The 18,100-nt window shown below is 43.3% G+C and overlaps 1 protein-coding gene across 1 annotated transcript in view; it reads left to right on the top strand.

The window, feature by feature from the left end:
- TH (tyrosine hydroxylase) overlaps positions 1–17,054 on the top strand; it is a 38,134-nt gene extending 21,080 nt beyond the window's left edge. The window contains exons 6-13 of the mRNA XM_019552186.1: positions 4,871–4,921; positions 6,113–6,258; positions 7,285–7,420; positions 7,690–7,759; positions 9,849–9,905; positions 10,789–10,884; positions 11,055–11,188; positions 15,223–17,054. Of these exons, the coding sequence (XP_019407731.1) occupies positions 4,871–4,921; positions 6,113–6,258; positions 7,285–7,420; positions 7,690–7,759; positions 9,849–9,905; positions 10,789–10,884; positions 11,055–11,188; positions 15,223–15,382 (850 nt within the window). The 3' untranslated portion in view covers positions 15,383–17,054. The remainder of the gene's footprint in view (positions 1–4,870; positions 4,922–6,112; positions 6,259–7,284; positions 7,421–7,689; positions 7,760–9,848; positions 9,906–10,788; positions 10,885–11,054; positions 11,189–15,222) is intronic.
- The last annotated feature ends 1,046 nt before the right edge of the window (positions 17,055–18,100 follow it).

The following is an 18,100-nucleotide window of genomic DNA, read 5'->3' as shown; positions in this document are numbered from 1 at the left end:
GATCACTCCCTTGAGGAGCAACCACTCTTCTTGAACTCCCCTCCCCCTGGGGTCATGGTCCCTTAGGGCCTCACTGACAAACCTCCTGAGCTTGTCAGAGTTGGCTTTTCTGAAGTCAAGGACTTCTGTGTTGCTGACTGACTTGCCAGCTTTACGGCGGGATGGTGAAGGTGATCAGCTCGTGGTCGCTGTCACCCAGCTTCCCATCGATCACTGGGTCGCTGATTAAGTCATCCCCTGTAGCCAGTACCAGGTCAAGCAGTGCTTTGCCTCTCATTGGCCCATAGACTTCTTGAGTCAGGTAGAGGGCATCTACACATGAGAGGAAGCTTTGCGACTGCTTGGATTTTGCTGAGTGATCCTCCCACGAGATGTCCGGGTAATTGAAGTCACCCATGACAACCATGGTCCTGGAGCATGTGGCCTCAGGCAGTTCCTGGGCAAACTCCTGGTCAAGCTCAGGACTTAGGGTGGGAGACTCATACCGTTGTGTCCCCTGTGCCATTCCCCATGGATTTGAACCCAGAGGGTCTCCAGTTGTCCATCCTGGTCACCAAGATCAGCTTGCAGGGACACGTAGCTTTACTTAAGCTACACGAGAGCTACACCCCCGCCCCTTTTATCTACACGATCCGTCCTGTACAGCTTATAGCCATCTATACCCGTGGTCCAGTCATGCGAGGGAGGGTAAGAGATGCCAGAGGAAACACCTTCAACTTCATGTTCAATGGGCATTAGTAGATCTATCTGCCTCCACACCACCTCCTGTGGCAATGAATTCCACAAATTAAAACTACCTAGAGGAAGTACTTTTTAATGTAATGTGTAGTTAAACTGGTCCCCTACTAATTTCAGGGGGTGCCCCTTAGTTCTAGTATTCTGGGATTTGGTGAACAACAGTTCCTTGTTCCCTTGATCCACATCCTTTGTGATTTTTTTTTTTTTTATATCCTGCTTAAGGTAACTTATCTTGCTTCCTTTGTCTGATTTGGTGACCAGTCACAAGCTGCTCAATAGTGCCCGTTCTTATAGTTTATGAGTTAAAACACTGGCTTTAATAGCACTCCAAGTCCGGCCCTTTTGAACTGTCAATAACTCAACAGGTGGCTAACAGTGACTTTAATACAGAGCCCCACTCCCTTCCCTTCTTCCCATTCCAACCTTCTTCCCTAGATGTATCCAGTGAATGTTAAAATTCCAGTCATGTAACTCCATTCACCAAGTTTCAGTACAATCAATGGTATCCAGTTTGTTTTAAAATAAAATGAGGCATTCCTACTGTTTATTTTTAAGGCTTCTAGCACTTCTAGTTACAGACAAATGATGAATTCTTATATTCCGAGAGGCCTCCATTGTTTACAAATTATGCTGAGTTATGTGTTTGACTATAGGTACTGCATTTGTTCCATACAGATACTCATTTAAAACCCTCCTGAAAATGCCCTTGGTTTTCAGTATTTAGTTTTTCAATAAGGAGTGAAATTTCTATGGGAACTATAAACATTTGACAAATAATCTGTTTAATCTTTCATAAAACAGTGTGTGAGGTGTTTCCTATTAAACCCTACAGTTGTGTATACTCCCTATGTGTCCAAGAACACTTGTACTGGCCTTATGACCCTATACTAAGTGCTTATCATTAATTGGCTCCATGACCTATATGTTAGAGGAGTGTGTTTCCCAGTATATCTCAGTTAGGTTTAGAGTTAGCTAATCAATGCCATGCTATATGGAGGATCTCTCAGTAATCCACAACCAGAGTGCTAGGGAACCCTGGTGTGCCCCGAGGTATGAGGACATAAGCGGATTAACTAAGCAGATAAGCGCAGAATCAGGCTTGTGTCTGCCCAGACAATCCTTTAGAGTCATAGAATCAATGGACTGGAAGGGACCGGTAAGATCATCAAGTCTGGTCCCCTGCCACAGGTAGGAGGTCAAAGAGCTCAAACTAGCTTAAATACATGCTTATCCAGACTCCTCTTGAACACCTCCAAGGATGGTGACTGCACCACCTCTGCCAGCAGCATGTTCCAGATTCTAGTTACCTTTATGAAGAAGAATTTCTTCCTTATATCCAGCCTAAATCTTCCCTCTATTAGTCTGTAACCATTGGCCCTCATCCTCCCAAGGGGTGTCTTCCTGAAGAGTTGACGTATTTGTAGGTGTTTATCAAGTCACCTCACAGCTTCCTCTTACCTGGACTGAACAAACCCATCTCCTGGAGTCTCTCCTCATAGGGCCTATCCTTCAGGCCCCTGATCATGCAGGTGGCCCTTCTCTGCACCCTCTCCAGTTTCTCCACCTACTTTTTGGATTGTGGAGCCCAAAACTGGATGCAGTACTCCAGCTGCAGCCTAACCAGTGTTGCATGAAGGAGAGGACCACTTCCTTGGACCTGTTGACAACACATCAGCTGATGCCCACCTGAGTTCTGTTTGCCCTGCTGGTGACTTCGTCGCACTGTTGGCTCATATTCATCTTCTGGTCGATTGTGACCCCCCAGGTCTCATGTAGATGCTGTGCCAGCCAGTGAGCTACTGCCTATTATATAGTTGTGGTGAAGTTTCTTCCTACCCAGATGAACAACCTGGCACTTTTCCTTGTTGAACCTCACCTGATCAGCCCATAGAACCAGTCTGTCTAGGTTGTTCCAATCTTTATCCTATCCTCTGGTGTGCTCACATTTCCCCACAGCTTGGTGTTATCTGCAAACTTAATCATAGAGCATTCCATTCCCTCAATCAAATCGTTAACCAATATGTTAAAAAGCAAAGATCCAAGCACCAATCCCTCTGGGAAACCACTGGAGACAGTCCTCCAAGATGAGGCCGTCCCATTGATTACAACTCTCTGGGACCAGCCTCTAAGCCAGGTATCCACCCACCTCACTGTAGGCTGGTCCAGGTCAGTCCCCTCCAGTTTGATTGAGAATCTCATGGCAGACAGAATCAAAGGCCTTACTGACGTCTGCGTAAATAATGTCTACCTCATGACTCTTGTCCAGCTGGTTAGTTACCTGGTCATAAAAAGGACACCAGGTTTGTCAGGCATGATCTGCCTTCTACAAAGCCATGCTGGTTGTTTCTTAACACCCTGTCAGTTGCAAGCTTGTGATTGATGGCCTTTTTAACAATTTTTTCAAAAGTTTTTTCCAAGGACTGAAGTCAGCCTGACTGGTCTGTAATTTTCAGGGTCATCCCTCCTCCCCTTTCTTAAAGATGGGCACCACGTTGGCCCTCTTCCAGTCATCTGGGACCACCCCAGAGTTCCAGGACTTTTCAAATATCTTTGCCAAGGACCCTGCTATGAGTTCAGCCAGTTCTTTCAGTACTCTTGGATGTAGGTCATCTGGCCCAATGGACTTGAAAATGTCCAATTGTTTTAAGAGGACCCTCACCTGTTTGGGACTGATTTCATATCGTCTGTAGGCTTCCCCATGTTCTCTGGGCCTTTGGATAGATGCACAGTCCTGTTAGCCTTCTAGAATACTGATGTGAAGTATTCATTTAGGAGCTCAGGTTTTTTGTGGGGGTCAACTGTGGGCTGTCCCTCTGTATTCAGTAAGGGTCCCACAGTGGAGCTCAATTTTTTTCTTGCTCCTCATGTACCTGTAGAAGGACTTTTTGTTGTCCTTTATTTTGCATGCCAGTTTCATCTCCATGCCTGCCTTGGCTTTCCATATCTCATACCTGCAGACCATGGTTATATAAGTGAACTCTTCCCTGGTTGCTGAACCTTTTTTTCCCCCATTGATTATATGTCTTTTTTCTTTTGCAAAAGTTCTTTAATGTCCTTGTTGGGCCAAGCAGGTCTCTTGGCTCCTTTCCCACTCTTTGATCATGTGGGAATGGCTTCTTTTTGGGCAGTGAGAATTGGTCCCTTGAAGAAGAACCACTGATGCTGAACTCCCAAATCGTCCAGTCAGTGGTCACAGAGGGACTTTCCAACTAGCCTCCTGAGTTTGTCAAAGTCTGCCCTTCTGAAATTTAGGACTTCTGTTCTACTAATTTGGGATCCTAGCCTTCCAGTGGATGGTACCTGATCAGATCATGATCACTGTCACCCACAGTACCTCCAGGTCCCCTACCATGTCCTCCCCTTTGGTAAGCACTAAGTCCAGAGTGGCTTTACCCCTAGTCGGTCCTTTGACAACCTGTGACAGGAACAGGTCATTGATAGCTGCCAAGAAATTAGCTGACTTTCTGGAGCTGGCAAAATGGTCCTCTGGACCGATGTCAGGGTAGTTGAAGTCACCCATGACAATCGGGTCTTTAGTTCTGGCTGCCTCAGTCAATTCCTTGGAGACTGCCTGATAGTTCTCTTCTTCTTGGGAGGGAGGTCTGTAGTAGACTCCCGTCATCAGGTCTTCCTCTCCTGAACCCCCTTGTATCTTGACCCAGAGGGTCTCGAGAGATCTCTCCCTGCTATTAAACCTGACCTACAGGGAGAGGTACCACTCTTTCACGTAGAGGGCCACCCCTCATCCCTTCCCAGCTCTATCCTTCTTGTAGAGCCTATAGCCCTCAATATCCACTTCCCAATCATATGGCTCATCCCACCAGGTCTCTGCCAGCCCAGTGAGGTAAATATCCTCATTTATCTCCACTAAAAAAAGATAAGCACTGTAACATAAGTTAGTTTTTAAAATTAGGTGCCAATCAATTTACAGAAGTTATGGAGAGGTGCCTCAAGTCCAGTGAGGGATGCCTTGAGCCCTAAAAGATCGAGAACCACCGATTAGTACATCCCTTACTCTGGGTTTCTAGAGTCAGGGAGAAGGGGGGCAGGGTGCTGTCTAATGCCTTGGGATCCATAGCACACAGCATGCAATCCACTTCCTTTTATTTACTAACCCCTGATTGTCTTTCAGTGGAGATCCAATCCCTCATGTAGAGTACACAGCAGAGGAGATAGCTACTTGGTGAGTGTTGACTTGATCCAAAGTCCTTCATGGTGCCTTCCAATTGAAGCCTGAGCCATTAAAAGAAACATTATTTGAAATCCCAGTCACTTGTTATGGGAGAGTGCATCTACACAAATAAGCAGATCATAAAATAGAAGGAGGTATATACTGGGATTAGCACTGGAAAGTGACTTGAAAAAAAGTCAAGTCAAACGGTAAGGTTGGAAGGAACCTCTGGAAGTCATCTAATCTGATCCCAGATCAAGGCAGGACTGTCCCCAACTAAACTAAGTGCCCATCTAACCTGTTCTTAAAATGTCCTAAAATGAAGAATCCACAGTCTCTCTGGGTAGCCTGTTTTGGTGCTTAACCACCTGAGAAAGTTCTCCCTAAATATCCAACCTAAATTCCCTTGCTGCAATTTAAGACCACTGCTCCTTGTCCTGTCCCCTGTGGCCATGGAGAATAGTCTCTCTCTATCCTGCATATAAATTACCTTTAAGCTATTTGAAGACTGTAATCAAATGCTTCTTCCAGTCTTTTTTTTATTTCCAGACTAATAATCCTAGTTCTTTCAGCCTACCCCAGGCCTCTAATCATTTTTGCCACTCTCTGTGGGATTCTTTCCAGTTTACCCACATCTTTCTTGAGGTGTGGGGCCCAAAACTGATAACAGTACTTCAGGGGAGGCCTCACCAGTATAAAAAGCCCAGAAAAATCACTTCCCTTGATTTGCAGGTGACACTCCTGTTAATCCAATGCTGTCAGCTTTTTTTGCACCAAGAGCACACTGTTGACTTGTATTCAATTTACGGTCCACTGTGACCCCTCTATCTTTTCTGTAATACTGCAGCCCAGCTGGTCATTCCCCAGTCTACTACAATTCCTGTTGAATTTCATTTATTTCAGACCACTCCTCTAGTTTATCAAGGTCATTCTGAATCCTAGCCATACTCTGCAGAGTGCTTACAGTTTCATCCAGTTTAGTATCACCTGTAAATTTGAGAACTGTGCACTCGGTCTCATCCTCTATATTGCTACTGAAGATATTAAGCAATACCAGACCCAGGACAAACCCCTGGGAAACCCCTCTCAAATAAAGGATGAGAAAATGAGTACTGGATCATGTCTGCTCTGATGAAATGAGTGGTACAGAGAATTAGGCTAGATGCTGAATTCACACCTTATGTTTCACCTGTTGTTCTGAAGGAAGGAAGTTTACACCACACTGAAGAGTCTATACCCAACTCACGCCTGCAAAGAGCACCTGGAGGCCTTTTACTTACTGGAGAAGTTCTGTGGCTACAATGAAAACAATATCCCTCAACTGGAAGATGTCTCTCGCTTTCTGAAAGGTGGGTATTGTGTGCAAGGGGAGAGAAGAGAAGCACAAGCCAGGAGCACAAGTGGGTTCACAGGTGGCTGTGTAGGTCTCCACATCCCTGGATAACCTGGTACACATACAAAGATGGTGTGTGTGAATATGGAAGACGGAGAACTTGGGGGTTGGAGCAAGCATGTAAGTGTATTGTAAAGTTGTGCTGGTGGTATAAAATGAGGGAGAGATTTAGCATCCTGGTGTGCACTTCAGGAGGAGCAAAATGGGAGCTAGTACAGGGAGCATTCCCTTCTGGGGAGCCTGACTGAGTTCAGTGATCAATACATGCCCCAGTCTGTGAATCCAGGTAAAGCTAGTGCACTGACACATGAACCTCAAGGATCCTTGGAAAATAGGTTGAAGAGGAGGACCTCATCACATCATCTAGTCCAGCTCCCTGCTTAAGGTAGGATCAAATCTGGGCACAGTCCTCCAAAGGAAACCTCACTGGGGCTGAACTGAGTGGAAGAATCGCTTCCCTTGATTTGCAAGTGAAATTCCTGTTAATATAATCCAGTAGGCTGTTAGCTTTTTCTACAACAAGAAGAGAACACTGGTGACTCATATTCAGATTATGGAGTAGGATAGGAGTCTGAAGTAGTATTTAGGGACCCCTTGTGTGCAGATGTGTATCACAAGTGTGGGAGCAAGGATAGACATGGGGAGGAGAGGGAATGAAAACTAGTGTAAAGCCATATCCTTCATGTAGGGTTGGTAGGGTGGGACTGAGCACAAGCACTGAGATATTACTGTAAGGAACCTGTTGTCCTCAATGGAGTTTTAACTTTTGACTATTTACTGTCCTTTTTTGGGCCATCAGGTAATTTATTGCTTATTGCAAGTACAAGCCCAAGGTGGCCAGGGTAGAACTAAATGCCTCTACTTACAGCAGTTGTACTTTTACTGCCTTTTTTTTAAAAAGTTGAATGGCTGATGATGCATCTCTTAGAGACCTGGCTCAGAGAACATTCACTATAAAAGGCAATTGTCTGCATTATTTCAGAGAGAACTGGGTTCCAGGTCCGACCAGTGGCTGGCCTCCTGTCTGCACGTGACTTCCTAGCCAGCTTGGCCTTCAGGGTGTTCCAGTGCACACAGTATATTCGGCACGCCTCTTCTCCCATGCATTCCCCAGAGCCGTGAGTACTTGCCCAACATTAAAAAAGAAAAGAAAAGAAAAATCATTCTCCTCCATGCAGAGCTCTCACATTGTACCTAGGCAGTTTGGCACCTTGACAGCAGAGGTACATGGGGCAGTGGCAGCAGCTGTTATTTTTGCATCTCCCTAAATCAGCACCCAGGGCTGGTGCCCTGTCCCCCCCAAGTTACATTACTGCTAACTCTTTTGTCTGCTGTGCAAAATCTATTGATCCCTAATCAATCCTTCCTCTCTTCTTTCTCATGCAAGGGACTGTTGTCATGAACTTCTGGGGCATGTACCAATGCTGGCTGACAAGACATTTGCACAATTTTCCCAGGTAAACAGGCCATTTTGTTCCTTGTCCTGAATGCCCAACAGTAGGCCTTCCTAATGCAGTCAGGGTCAGTGATTACAAGGAAACTCAAGTCAACTCCAGCCCCATCTGCTCCCAGAAGGAATTACTGCACAGAGCTTTGTATATGCACTAGCTGTTACTGAGCTACTTGACTTCTGTCTCTTTTTAGAAACATAATTTGGAAGGCAGCATAGCTGAAGACAGGCTGACTGCTTAAACCAAACCTAGTAAAACATGTGGTAGGGCTATCAGTGAGAGCTGGAGAGAGTCATCATACCATGCAATTTATCCCATGGATCTACCTCATTCTGCAAGTCATCCCCAAACAAAACTTTGAACTTTTTGATTGTTTCTTGAACATGTGGTGATATTGTAATCTCAGCCTGTTCTGGTGAGAGGGATCTCTTTACTTTAAGCTCAGCTTTTGACTATTTGCTTAGTATTTCTGACATGTGATTTGCTGCTTAAGTCCTCCTCCTCGTCATTTATTTGTATTCCCAGAGTGTCTAGGAGCACTAGCCATGGACCAGGACTCCACTGTGCTAAGCACTGCATAAAGACAGAACAAAAATAAATAGCCTCTGAATCATAGAGCTGACAATCTCCCTATTAAACAAGAGGAATAATCTGTATGTAAACATTCTGGGTCACAAGAAAAGGAGATACTATTGGTCAGCTTGCTAGGAAAATGGTCTAAATTTTAGGTCTAATTTTTAGGGGGAAGAGAAGTTGGCAGGGAGGGTGAGTTGGCTGGGTAGATGTTTAGGGAGAGCTGCTCATATTCATGGAGACAGCAGGGAAGGAGAAAGCAAAATATGTATTTGCTGGGAAACTTAAGTCACTGGGTAATAGAAGGTGGACACATGGGTTGATCAGAAGCAGGAAAATCACATCTCAATAGCAAGTGAGGCTGATAGGTAGTGCCATGTTGTGGGTTCAGTTCACTAAGGCAGGAGCCACTTTTACAATGAGGTGTCTATATTCATGCTGCCAGCACCCAGGCAGTCATCAGACTCTCTGCTAGGGACAGAAATTGCACGGAGTGGTATAAGCGATTGGAAACTGATTCAAAACTGTAACACAACAGAAGTTCAGTGCAAATAAACCACTTTCAAAGTGCCTGAAACCAGTTTAAAGATAAACCTGGATGGATGCAGTATCAGACTTCACTGATTTAGGTTAAATTGGTTTATTGAACTTCCATCCCAGATCCCCTCCAGATTCAAGTCAACTCTCAGTCCCCCAGCATCCAAGGATGCTTTGCACCTGCCCCACAAACCTCCCCTTGCAGGGTGGGTAGGCTAGCCTAGCTCAAGTGGTCTGCTCCAGCCAAGCAGGAAGGTATGCTCTAGTGTCGTCCAGCTTCTGGCCTGGGCCACTGAAGGCATGTGGCTACATTTCTGGAATCAAAAGTGAATGTCCATTTACTTGCTGATCAGTTCAATCTATACAACTTAGACTAACCTGTAAAGATTGAATTGATTCAGCCTCATGCTTTTTGACTGTCTGTACTTAGCCCCTCTCTCCAGCTCTGTCTAACTCTGCTGAACTCTTAGAAGTGTACAATCCTCACATAGGATAAAAGGTACAGGACTTGAAGGGCCTTGCAGATGGAAGTGTGGTGTAATTTCTATTTACAATCTAAGTGAAAGAGACAGGGAAAAAAGGAAGTAGTATTCCTATTTACAGATGGGAAATGAAGCATTGAGAAATTAAGTGACTTGCCTAAGGTCACACAGGAAGGCAACAGAAAAAAACCCAGATCTCCTGAGTTCTCCCAGTCTAGAAACAATGCCATGACCTTTCTTCCTTGTTTCCTTTTACCTCCCTATACAAGAGGTGCCATCAGGAACGGTAAAAAAAAGCTGCTATAGTTTGACTTCAGAAATTGTCTGATGCTATCTACTGCTAGCCTCTGAACTGCTGGCTCTCAGGTAGTGTGAGAAGGCCAAAGAATGAGCAGTGCCTGAGACTGGGGCTGACACCCAAGTCACTAGCAAAACTAAATGGATCTAGATAGACTATGAAGCAATCTGGATTTATACTTTAGCCTTCTTTCTTCCCTTTCCAGGATATTGGACTTGCATCTTTGGGAGCAACTGATGAAGAAATCGAGAAACTTTCAACTGTAAGTGTCTGAAAAGATCCCAGTCAACTCTAGCAGCACTGTGTGCTTCTCCTCCTCTTCAGGTGGCAGTGCCTTTAATTAATGAGGAAGAATGGAGTAGTAATTATAAAGCAGGTTATCATTACATGCAGATTCAGTAAAGACACCAAGGTCAGCCAGTAGGTTCCTGATTCTGTGCCTGTTAAGTTAACAAAAGTCTTCTCCATTAAGTTTAAAGGGCACTGAATTGGGCCCTACCCAGCAACACAGGATTTACTGATGAAAGATGTTGAATGTGGGGGCTGAAGGAAAAAAAAAAGAAAAAAGGAGCTGGGCTGAGACTCTCATTAAGCCAGTGATGTTTCTCCTTGCCCCAGAACATTCCCATGGCTTTTGCATACTTGAGGAAACTGGATGGTTATGAGATCTATTTGCCTTCAGAAGGAGATGGTTTAAGGATTAAAACAGATCACTAAATGGGAGCTGGTAACAATTTTCTAGATAGCTAGGAGGGACCTTAGAAACTTTCTCCTGAGCTGGGACCATCCATTAAATCAGCCGCAGACCAACCATAAAAAAAGTCCAGATCTACCGAAGGGAGACAATCAAGCGGTTCCATTGTCCAGCTGCAGAAAAAGTATTTGGGAGAAGGACTCAGGCTAGTCATTGATGCTACTTTAGTGGTTGTAGCATGGAGAAAGTGATCCAAACTGCTCTGAAGCATAGGGACATTCAGAGTGAGGTTTCTGCCTCAGTGACCTCGTGGATTCATTTCAAGGCCACACCTAGCAGCCACATGGGTGTTGCTCCTCTGCTCTGAGCTGAATGTGCAGGTTCAGAGGTGAAAGGAAAATGAAAGAGAGAGTCATTTCTGAGGGTTTTTTTTCCCCTTTTGCTTTCACAGCTCTACTGGTTCACAGTGGAGTTTGGACTCTGCAAACAAAATGGGATAATCAAGGCCTATGGAGCTGGGCTTCTGTCCTCTTATGGGGAGTTAATAGTAAGTCTCAACCTATCCACCCTTCTTGGTTTACAGACTCAGTGCAGTAAAGAACCCCCTTCTCTTGCCTCTCACCTTCTGATTTCTTTAGCCAAATCCACATGCCCTATCCCTCTCATGTGCATCAGCCATAGTCTCCATTTTTAATTTTTTGTTTGTGCTTTGCTCAGCACTCACTGTCAGATGAACCGGAGGTCCGGGATTTTGACCCAGATGCTGCTGCTGTGCAGCCCTACCAAGATCAGAGCTACCAGCCAGTGTATTTTGTATCAGAGAGCTTCAGCGATGCGAAAACCAAACTCAGGTAAGAGTCTTGGAAATGCCAAGATGAAAACTAGGTTGACACAGTCAAACATATTAGGACCTGCACAGGCTGTGTCATTCAGAACAATGCTTGGTACTTATAGCGTCTCAAAAGTACTTTATGGAAAATCATTTTAGGCCTCACAAGACTCTACAGGCTTCTTTTTTAAAATGGGGAAAATGGAGGTGCAGAGTTTAACCTCCAGGAATCCTAACTGTTAATCTTTTGCTCAAAACAGGAGTCCAGAAGAACTACCTACCTACTTGATCCTTTATCTTTTTGAGAACACTAATCCAGCAAGTGGCAGGAGTTGGAAGGTAGATCAGGCTGCATGATTTAAAAGAATAGCCACATCTACTACCTGCTTCTTATCACAAGGATCCAAGAGGATAGCCCTACCTCTAGCATCAGTGACAGCCTGACATTGCAGAGGGCAGGCAAAGAGACTAAAAACTCATGCCTGGTTGTAGATCCCAAAGTCTGAGTCAAAGTTCCCCTTAAATCTCCAGTCTAGTACTCTGTTTTTTTTCAGTCACACTCCCTACCCTTGCCACGCTGCTAACAGTTATCTCATCAGTGCAAGTGTGTTTATACACATTTATACAGCTGTGAAGGGCTGAAGAACAGTGCTGCAGCTGAAAGAGTCTGTAGAGGAAAAAAAGACCCCAAAGTCCCACAGTTCTATGCGAGAAGGCAACCAATAGGCCTCAGTTATGAGAGTTCAGTCTAATTTTTGGTTTTGCTCCCCTCATGAAGGTCTTTGTTAAGTAAGGCCAAACCATATTTCCTAGATGAGAAGTCTACTAATTGGCTTGTCGTACGTACATTGTGATGTATTGGAAACTTGTGTGAGCTCTCAGTAGTTGCTAGGTATCTGACCTACCCTTGCAGAAGTATTCAGCTAATGAATGCTTTTCAGAGCTTATAACATCTTAGTCTCAAATTTCATTGGTTGACTAGCCCATCATATAATATCCTGCTGTTGGGGTATAGCACACATGAGGTTCTGGAGAAAGACCCAATGAAATCTGCCTATTTCAGTAACATCATTTGAATCTACCTCCCACTAAGAAAAAAAATCATTATTCTGACTTTAAATGTCCTAATATGGCATAAACAATTAAAAAAACCCACCCTACCTTTGCATAGTACTCCATGGACAAAGTGACAGGTCCTTGCCTTGAGGATAACTTGCAAGCTGCTCTGGGGAGGAAGGCCCTACTCATACTGTTTTGGCTCTACATCAGTGCAGGAACACATAGGATGCTTTGTAGGACTGAGCCTTGAAGTAATACAGCAAGGTAAATGCAACGATTTTTCAGTCTTCTTCAGTGCTGTGGGAGACTGCTCTGGTTACAGTCTGTCTATTAACTGATGTGCAGAACAGTCTACAAAAGAAAATACTTATGCTCCATCCTATTATTTCTTTTTAAAATGAGAAACATCACCTATTTTCTCATTATGAAAGGAAATATAGGTGTTTGTTAAACAATGCATCTCAAAAGGTCAGTGATTCTCCCAAGCCTAATGGCCCACTGACTACAGAACCTCATATGCCTTAATCATGTGAGCTCAGTGGCATGTAGGAGCATGATGTGTTCACCACTTTCAGCTGCCTTTGACTAACTAACCCAATCCATTTACTGCAAGGTTGGCCACTATCATGAATCCAGACCAGGGTTCAATCTCATGCTTCTGAAGCAACCCCATCTGACATGTTGCTGCACCTCACATAGTGTACACACTCAGGATTTCTTGAAGCTAGAATAATTTATCATAAATAGTGTGCTCATAGCCTCCCTGAATCACTAGTGAACCCATGAATCTATTTAACACACCCTTTACTGTGCTTTCAGTGTTTGCCTGAGACACAAGTGTTCAGGTTTGCTCCTTCCCAATCTCTCCTTTCAAAGAAACTCAGCTGCTTCTGTGATGCCAGATAATTTAATTATCCATCTCCATTTATTGGAAATTCACAGTATTGAAGAGAATTGCTTATAATACCTGACCCTGCTAGAAGACCTGATACTTGATGCTATTTAAAGGTTCAATGAAGGCCACTTAGATATTTATACATGAGCTGAACATGAGGTAACTAATGCAAATATCAATAATGACAAGAATAATAATCATCATAATGATGAACCATCACCAGTTTATACTAACTAATAGGAATCAAAGTCATGGACCAAGTTCCTATTGTGCCAGACACAGAAGAGAGGCAGAGAAAGAGAGTTAGTTCTTCAAAGTTTTATATTCTGGCAGATACATTGCTATCCATCCAGTTTCCAGCCACCTACAGTAATATTAATGCTTTTTTGTGACACAGGCAGCTATAAACTGGACGTGGACAAATTTAGACTGAAATTAGAAGGAAAACAATACCCTTCAGATTTTTGAGGCTCTGCAATGATTTACCAATTGCAAGGAGGACTGTGATGGGAAGGAAGGAGCAGAAAACACACAGCTAGCTTTTAGATGGTGTTTGATCAGTTTCTGAAAAAGATGCTCTGACACAGTTGCCTGAGATATCTGAGAAGGTCCCCTCCAATCTTATGTTTCTTATGTGCCTTATGTTTCTGCCCTACCCTATTTACAAGAAAAAACATACTTTTGGCCATTGGACTCCTCTTAATCACCCACATTAACCCTTTCAGCAGTAGCATAAGTGAGGTGGGGATGATTGAGGCAGGCTGATTGCACTGCTACAAATCAACACAGCAGGAGTCATCACTGCTGTGGGCACCATGTGGCTAGACCAGCACTGCTATGCCTCTGCTTTTCAGTGCCCCACCAGACCATCTTTCCTTTCTTGAGCCAGAATTTATAGAGCTAATAAATCTAACCTGAGTAACAATGAAAATGCTGTATTTGATAAAGGCCTCAGTAGGTGAGGGGGAAAGATCATACCTTTTCCAAATATCTATCCTCCATATTGTAGCAGGGTTAGAGTGTTGTAGGCATGATGGTTCAGGAAATATACAAGGAACATCACTTGATGCCTGAAAGCTTGCCCAGCAGCTCTCCCAACTATACAGCTGATCCAGTAAAATATATCATAAAGAAACCTCGCCTCTCTCAAAATTCACTGCAATTGAATGTCTCTAACATACCCACAAGAGGGTGCCATAACCTAAGCAATTAGGAAGTGTTAAAAGGAGAGTATAGACTTAATAAAAGCTGCAGGTCTTTTAGATAGGGAATATATATATAGTCAAATAGTGGCTGCAGATTCCATGTAGAACATATCCATTTTTATTTTTTTTTCTCTGTTTCTCACACCTTTGGATTTTAGAACGTTGACCACTGGGGCCCGGTTTTGAAAAGGTGCTGAGGATCCACAACTATGATTGTAGCTAGATCCAATTGAAAGTAAAAGTACTGTAGCTTTCACATACAGAGATACTTAGCAAATGTGCCCTGCATTCCCAGGACTTTTGTAATAAACCCTATCTCCAGCCTTGAGCCTCTTCTGTTCATATTTTAAAATTTCTACTGTTACTTGTAGCACTTTCTTATTAGTTTCAGTCCTCGTCAGACTCTGGGCAAACCCCTAAATTCATGAGATGCATGTTCCTAAATTACTTGCAAGCTTTCAAACTTTCTTTCTTAAAAGACATTGCAGCACTTTTGAAAATGTTACCTATGCCAAGATGATGTTTTGTAATTTACAGAAATACCTACTGATGACAACATCAATTTCATATTCACTTTTTATTTTAAGCTAAGTAAAGTATAATGCCTATGCCTAATGAAATGTCAGTGCCAAATTCATCTGGGATGAAATGCAAATGAATGGAAATATCTCTGTAATATGTCAGGACTAGATAGTCATTATTGCTACAGAAGACAGAATTTAAAAATAGAGCAAGGATAGGTCTATTTGTTTTTCCTAATTAAAAGTTATTGAAAAAAAAAAAGAAAGGAAAAGAAAAAGGGAAATTATTTTGGAAGTGTTTTCATGAGAATGTCCTTCTTGTTTTTCAAACCTGTACTATTCCAATCCATCTGTATTTACAAATTTCTCTCTTCAGGAGCTATGCGGCACGCATCAGGCGGCCTTTCTCAGTGAAATATGACCCATACACCCACAGCATCGAGCTCCTGGATAACCCACAAAAGATCCACCGCTCCCTGGAGAATGTGAGGGATGAACTTCATGCACTAATTGATGCACTGAATGTTATCAACTAGTATGAGAACCACCCTGGTTTCCTCCCTTATGCCTCCCCCATCTCCTCCTCCCACTGTGGCCAAGATGGCCACTTGCTCTCTTTCTCTACCACTGTGCCCTTTTTGAGGTCCTTGCCAGAAGCTTGAATCTGTTCTCTTAGGGCTTCTCTATCACCATAGGTATCAGGATGCTATTCAATAATGATTCCAAACAGGTGCATGTGTTTAAAGTTGAATCAGTTTCTACAGAAGGCCAAAGATTTAATCTATAGCTCAGTTAAATCATTGGAAGCCTTTCTATTGTCTACTGCGAACTGACTTGGGAATCAGTCCCCACAAGTAATTCCTGCACATCTTGCTGCATGGCCTGCAGATCATGGTTTCCCAAGCAAAGTGAAGAGGACAAGAGCAGAAGAAAGATATAGGGAGCCAGGAATTTTACTTTAAGATCCCTTAAGAAACATGTTCCTTTAAATTAAAGACATTCCAATAGAAACTTCACAAAGTAGCCCTTTCTGCTTACTCTCCCCCCCCCCCCCATCACTGCTTTTGAAAGAGAGGATGTTCTGAGTGAAACCTGAAAGCTCCAACTCTTAGTTTGAGCTGAATTCCTAACTTAAGTCTAGATCCGAGAAACCTGATGCTCTCTTAAGGCAGGAATAAATTTCAGAAGCTTTTTCTAGGTCTTGCCTGAGCTAAATTGGCAGGCAAGATCAAGTATCTGAGTTGCACCAAGTTCCTAAACTAGCATGAGCTTATGAGAAGTCTAGCCTCCAGACAGAAATAAATTCCTAAAATAATATTGTTCCCTCCATCCTCATTCTTAAAATTGGCCAGTCAAAGCCAGAGCTCAGAGAAAACTGAACTCCCAGTCTGGAGACAGCACCTCTATCCCAGGAACTTTTTGTGTGGTCACTTAACTCCTCCCACTCCCCTTCCTGGAGTCTTATGAATCAGGCCCTTCCACCTGACCCTTAATAATAAACTCTGAAAGATAATAACAAACACTTGGGGCTTTTCTAGCTGCAGGAAATACTCCTCTAACATCTGGCCCCAAAATACAATTATCTGGGCAGCTACCTTTTTTCAAGATAAGATAATTAGAAGAAGGGAAGAAGAACCAACCCTACAGCTGAGCTCACTATTCTGATTTCCACCTACAGGAAATCAAGAGCACCTGCCCTGCCATTCACTTCAACAGGGAGGCTTTGGTCTATTTTACATCACTCCAGTAAAAGAATACACCATAGTGTTTCAATATTGTTTTCCCAACTCTTTCCTTTACCCCTCTGCATGCAAAGAGGCTGAATAAAGGGAATCCCTTGTGGTTAAAGGTGCCTTAGCAATAGGAGTGAATGACACTCAGACTGAACCCGGTGTTGAAACACATGCTTAACTTTAAGTACATGAGCAATCCACTCAGCGTATATCCAGTGCTCACTGACACCCATGGGGAATTTTATGATGATAGCAAATGACATTGGATCAGACCCACTGTTAAATATGCCACTTACTTAAAGATAAGTGTGTATTGTAAGTGTTCTGGGGCTGATTCTGGGAGCAGTAGTGCCATTTTCCCAGACCTCATAAAAATGGCCTGGAGGATGACCATGCAAACAAGTCATTGGTTAAACCCTTCTGCAAACACAGCATCCTGGGTGGCGGAAACCAAGGGGGCAGTGAGGAGGAAGAAGATGCAAGGCCTTCATCTGAGTCAGCCTTCAGTTTATTCATTGATATCTGTGTGTACTTAGTGCCTCAATGAACAGTTCTCTCACTGTTGTTGCTGCTGCTGCTACTGCTATGGATGGAGCTGTCTGTCTGTGTAAAGGGAAAAATATTTTTCATTTTGGAATTGTGCTGCTGCTGACATAATATTATTATTAATAAAAATATATTTCTGGTCTAGCATCTTGGTTTTGGCTCTCATGTCTTTCCTCATGTCCAGATCCAGGCCTGGCCCCTTGCCTGTGGGAAGGCCAGTAATACTACTGGGATCTCTTAAATCGGATCTTCAAGTTGTACGTAGAAAAACTGCCCATTGTTTCTAAGGAACAGGCTTACTTGTTGCTTTCACAAGGTATCATAAATCACGCAGTAATGTAGACAGCCATTAACAGGAGGTTTGTTTCATATGAGTGATGCTTGTGTGAGTAACAAGGTGAAGGATGCATGGAACAATGTCTTTACTTCACTTTCCCCCATTCTAAAATTTCTTCACTCTTGCTACCACCTGTTCAGCTTCAGCAGGATTAGCAATGCTTGCAAAGACCACACATACACAATCATCCTAGCACGCTGCAGCCCAGAACTCCTGAGATCAAGCTGTGATTACAGGCATGAATCACCATGCAGGCAACAGGTACCCTAACATGGCTCTTTGTCCCTCTCTAACCAGCTAGACCAGATATAGAGTTTTATGAGTTCCTTACTGTCTTTGAACAGAGAGGTGGCTAACCTGGGGATGACCTTCACCTCTGCCTATATTACTGCTTCAGCTGGAACATCTGTACAAGTGGAAAAGTGTAATGTAGAAACAACCAACTAATGGTCTACAAAAGGGGGCTGCAACAAAGCAGGGTGGAAATAGAAATGTAAAAAAATCAAGGCAGTTCTTTTCAATCTTCATAATTTTTTTGTCAATATTTTTACAGGTGCTGCAATTTCTCTCGAGCTTCTTCACAGGTTGTAAATAACAATGAGTTAGATGTTTTGATTCAGGAACATAAGCATGGAAGG

Source organism: Crocodylus porosus, unplaced genomic scaffold (genome assembly GCF_001723895.1).
Source record: "Crocodylus porosus isolate Cpor-Errol unplaced genomic scaffold, CroPor_comp1, whole genome shotgun sequence".
NCBI lineage: Eukaryota > Metazoa > Chordata > Crocodylia > Crocodylidae > Crocodylus > Crocodylus porosus.
Note: the sequence above shows the minus strand (reverse complement) of the source record. Positions and strands in the feature narration are given on the sequence as shown.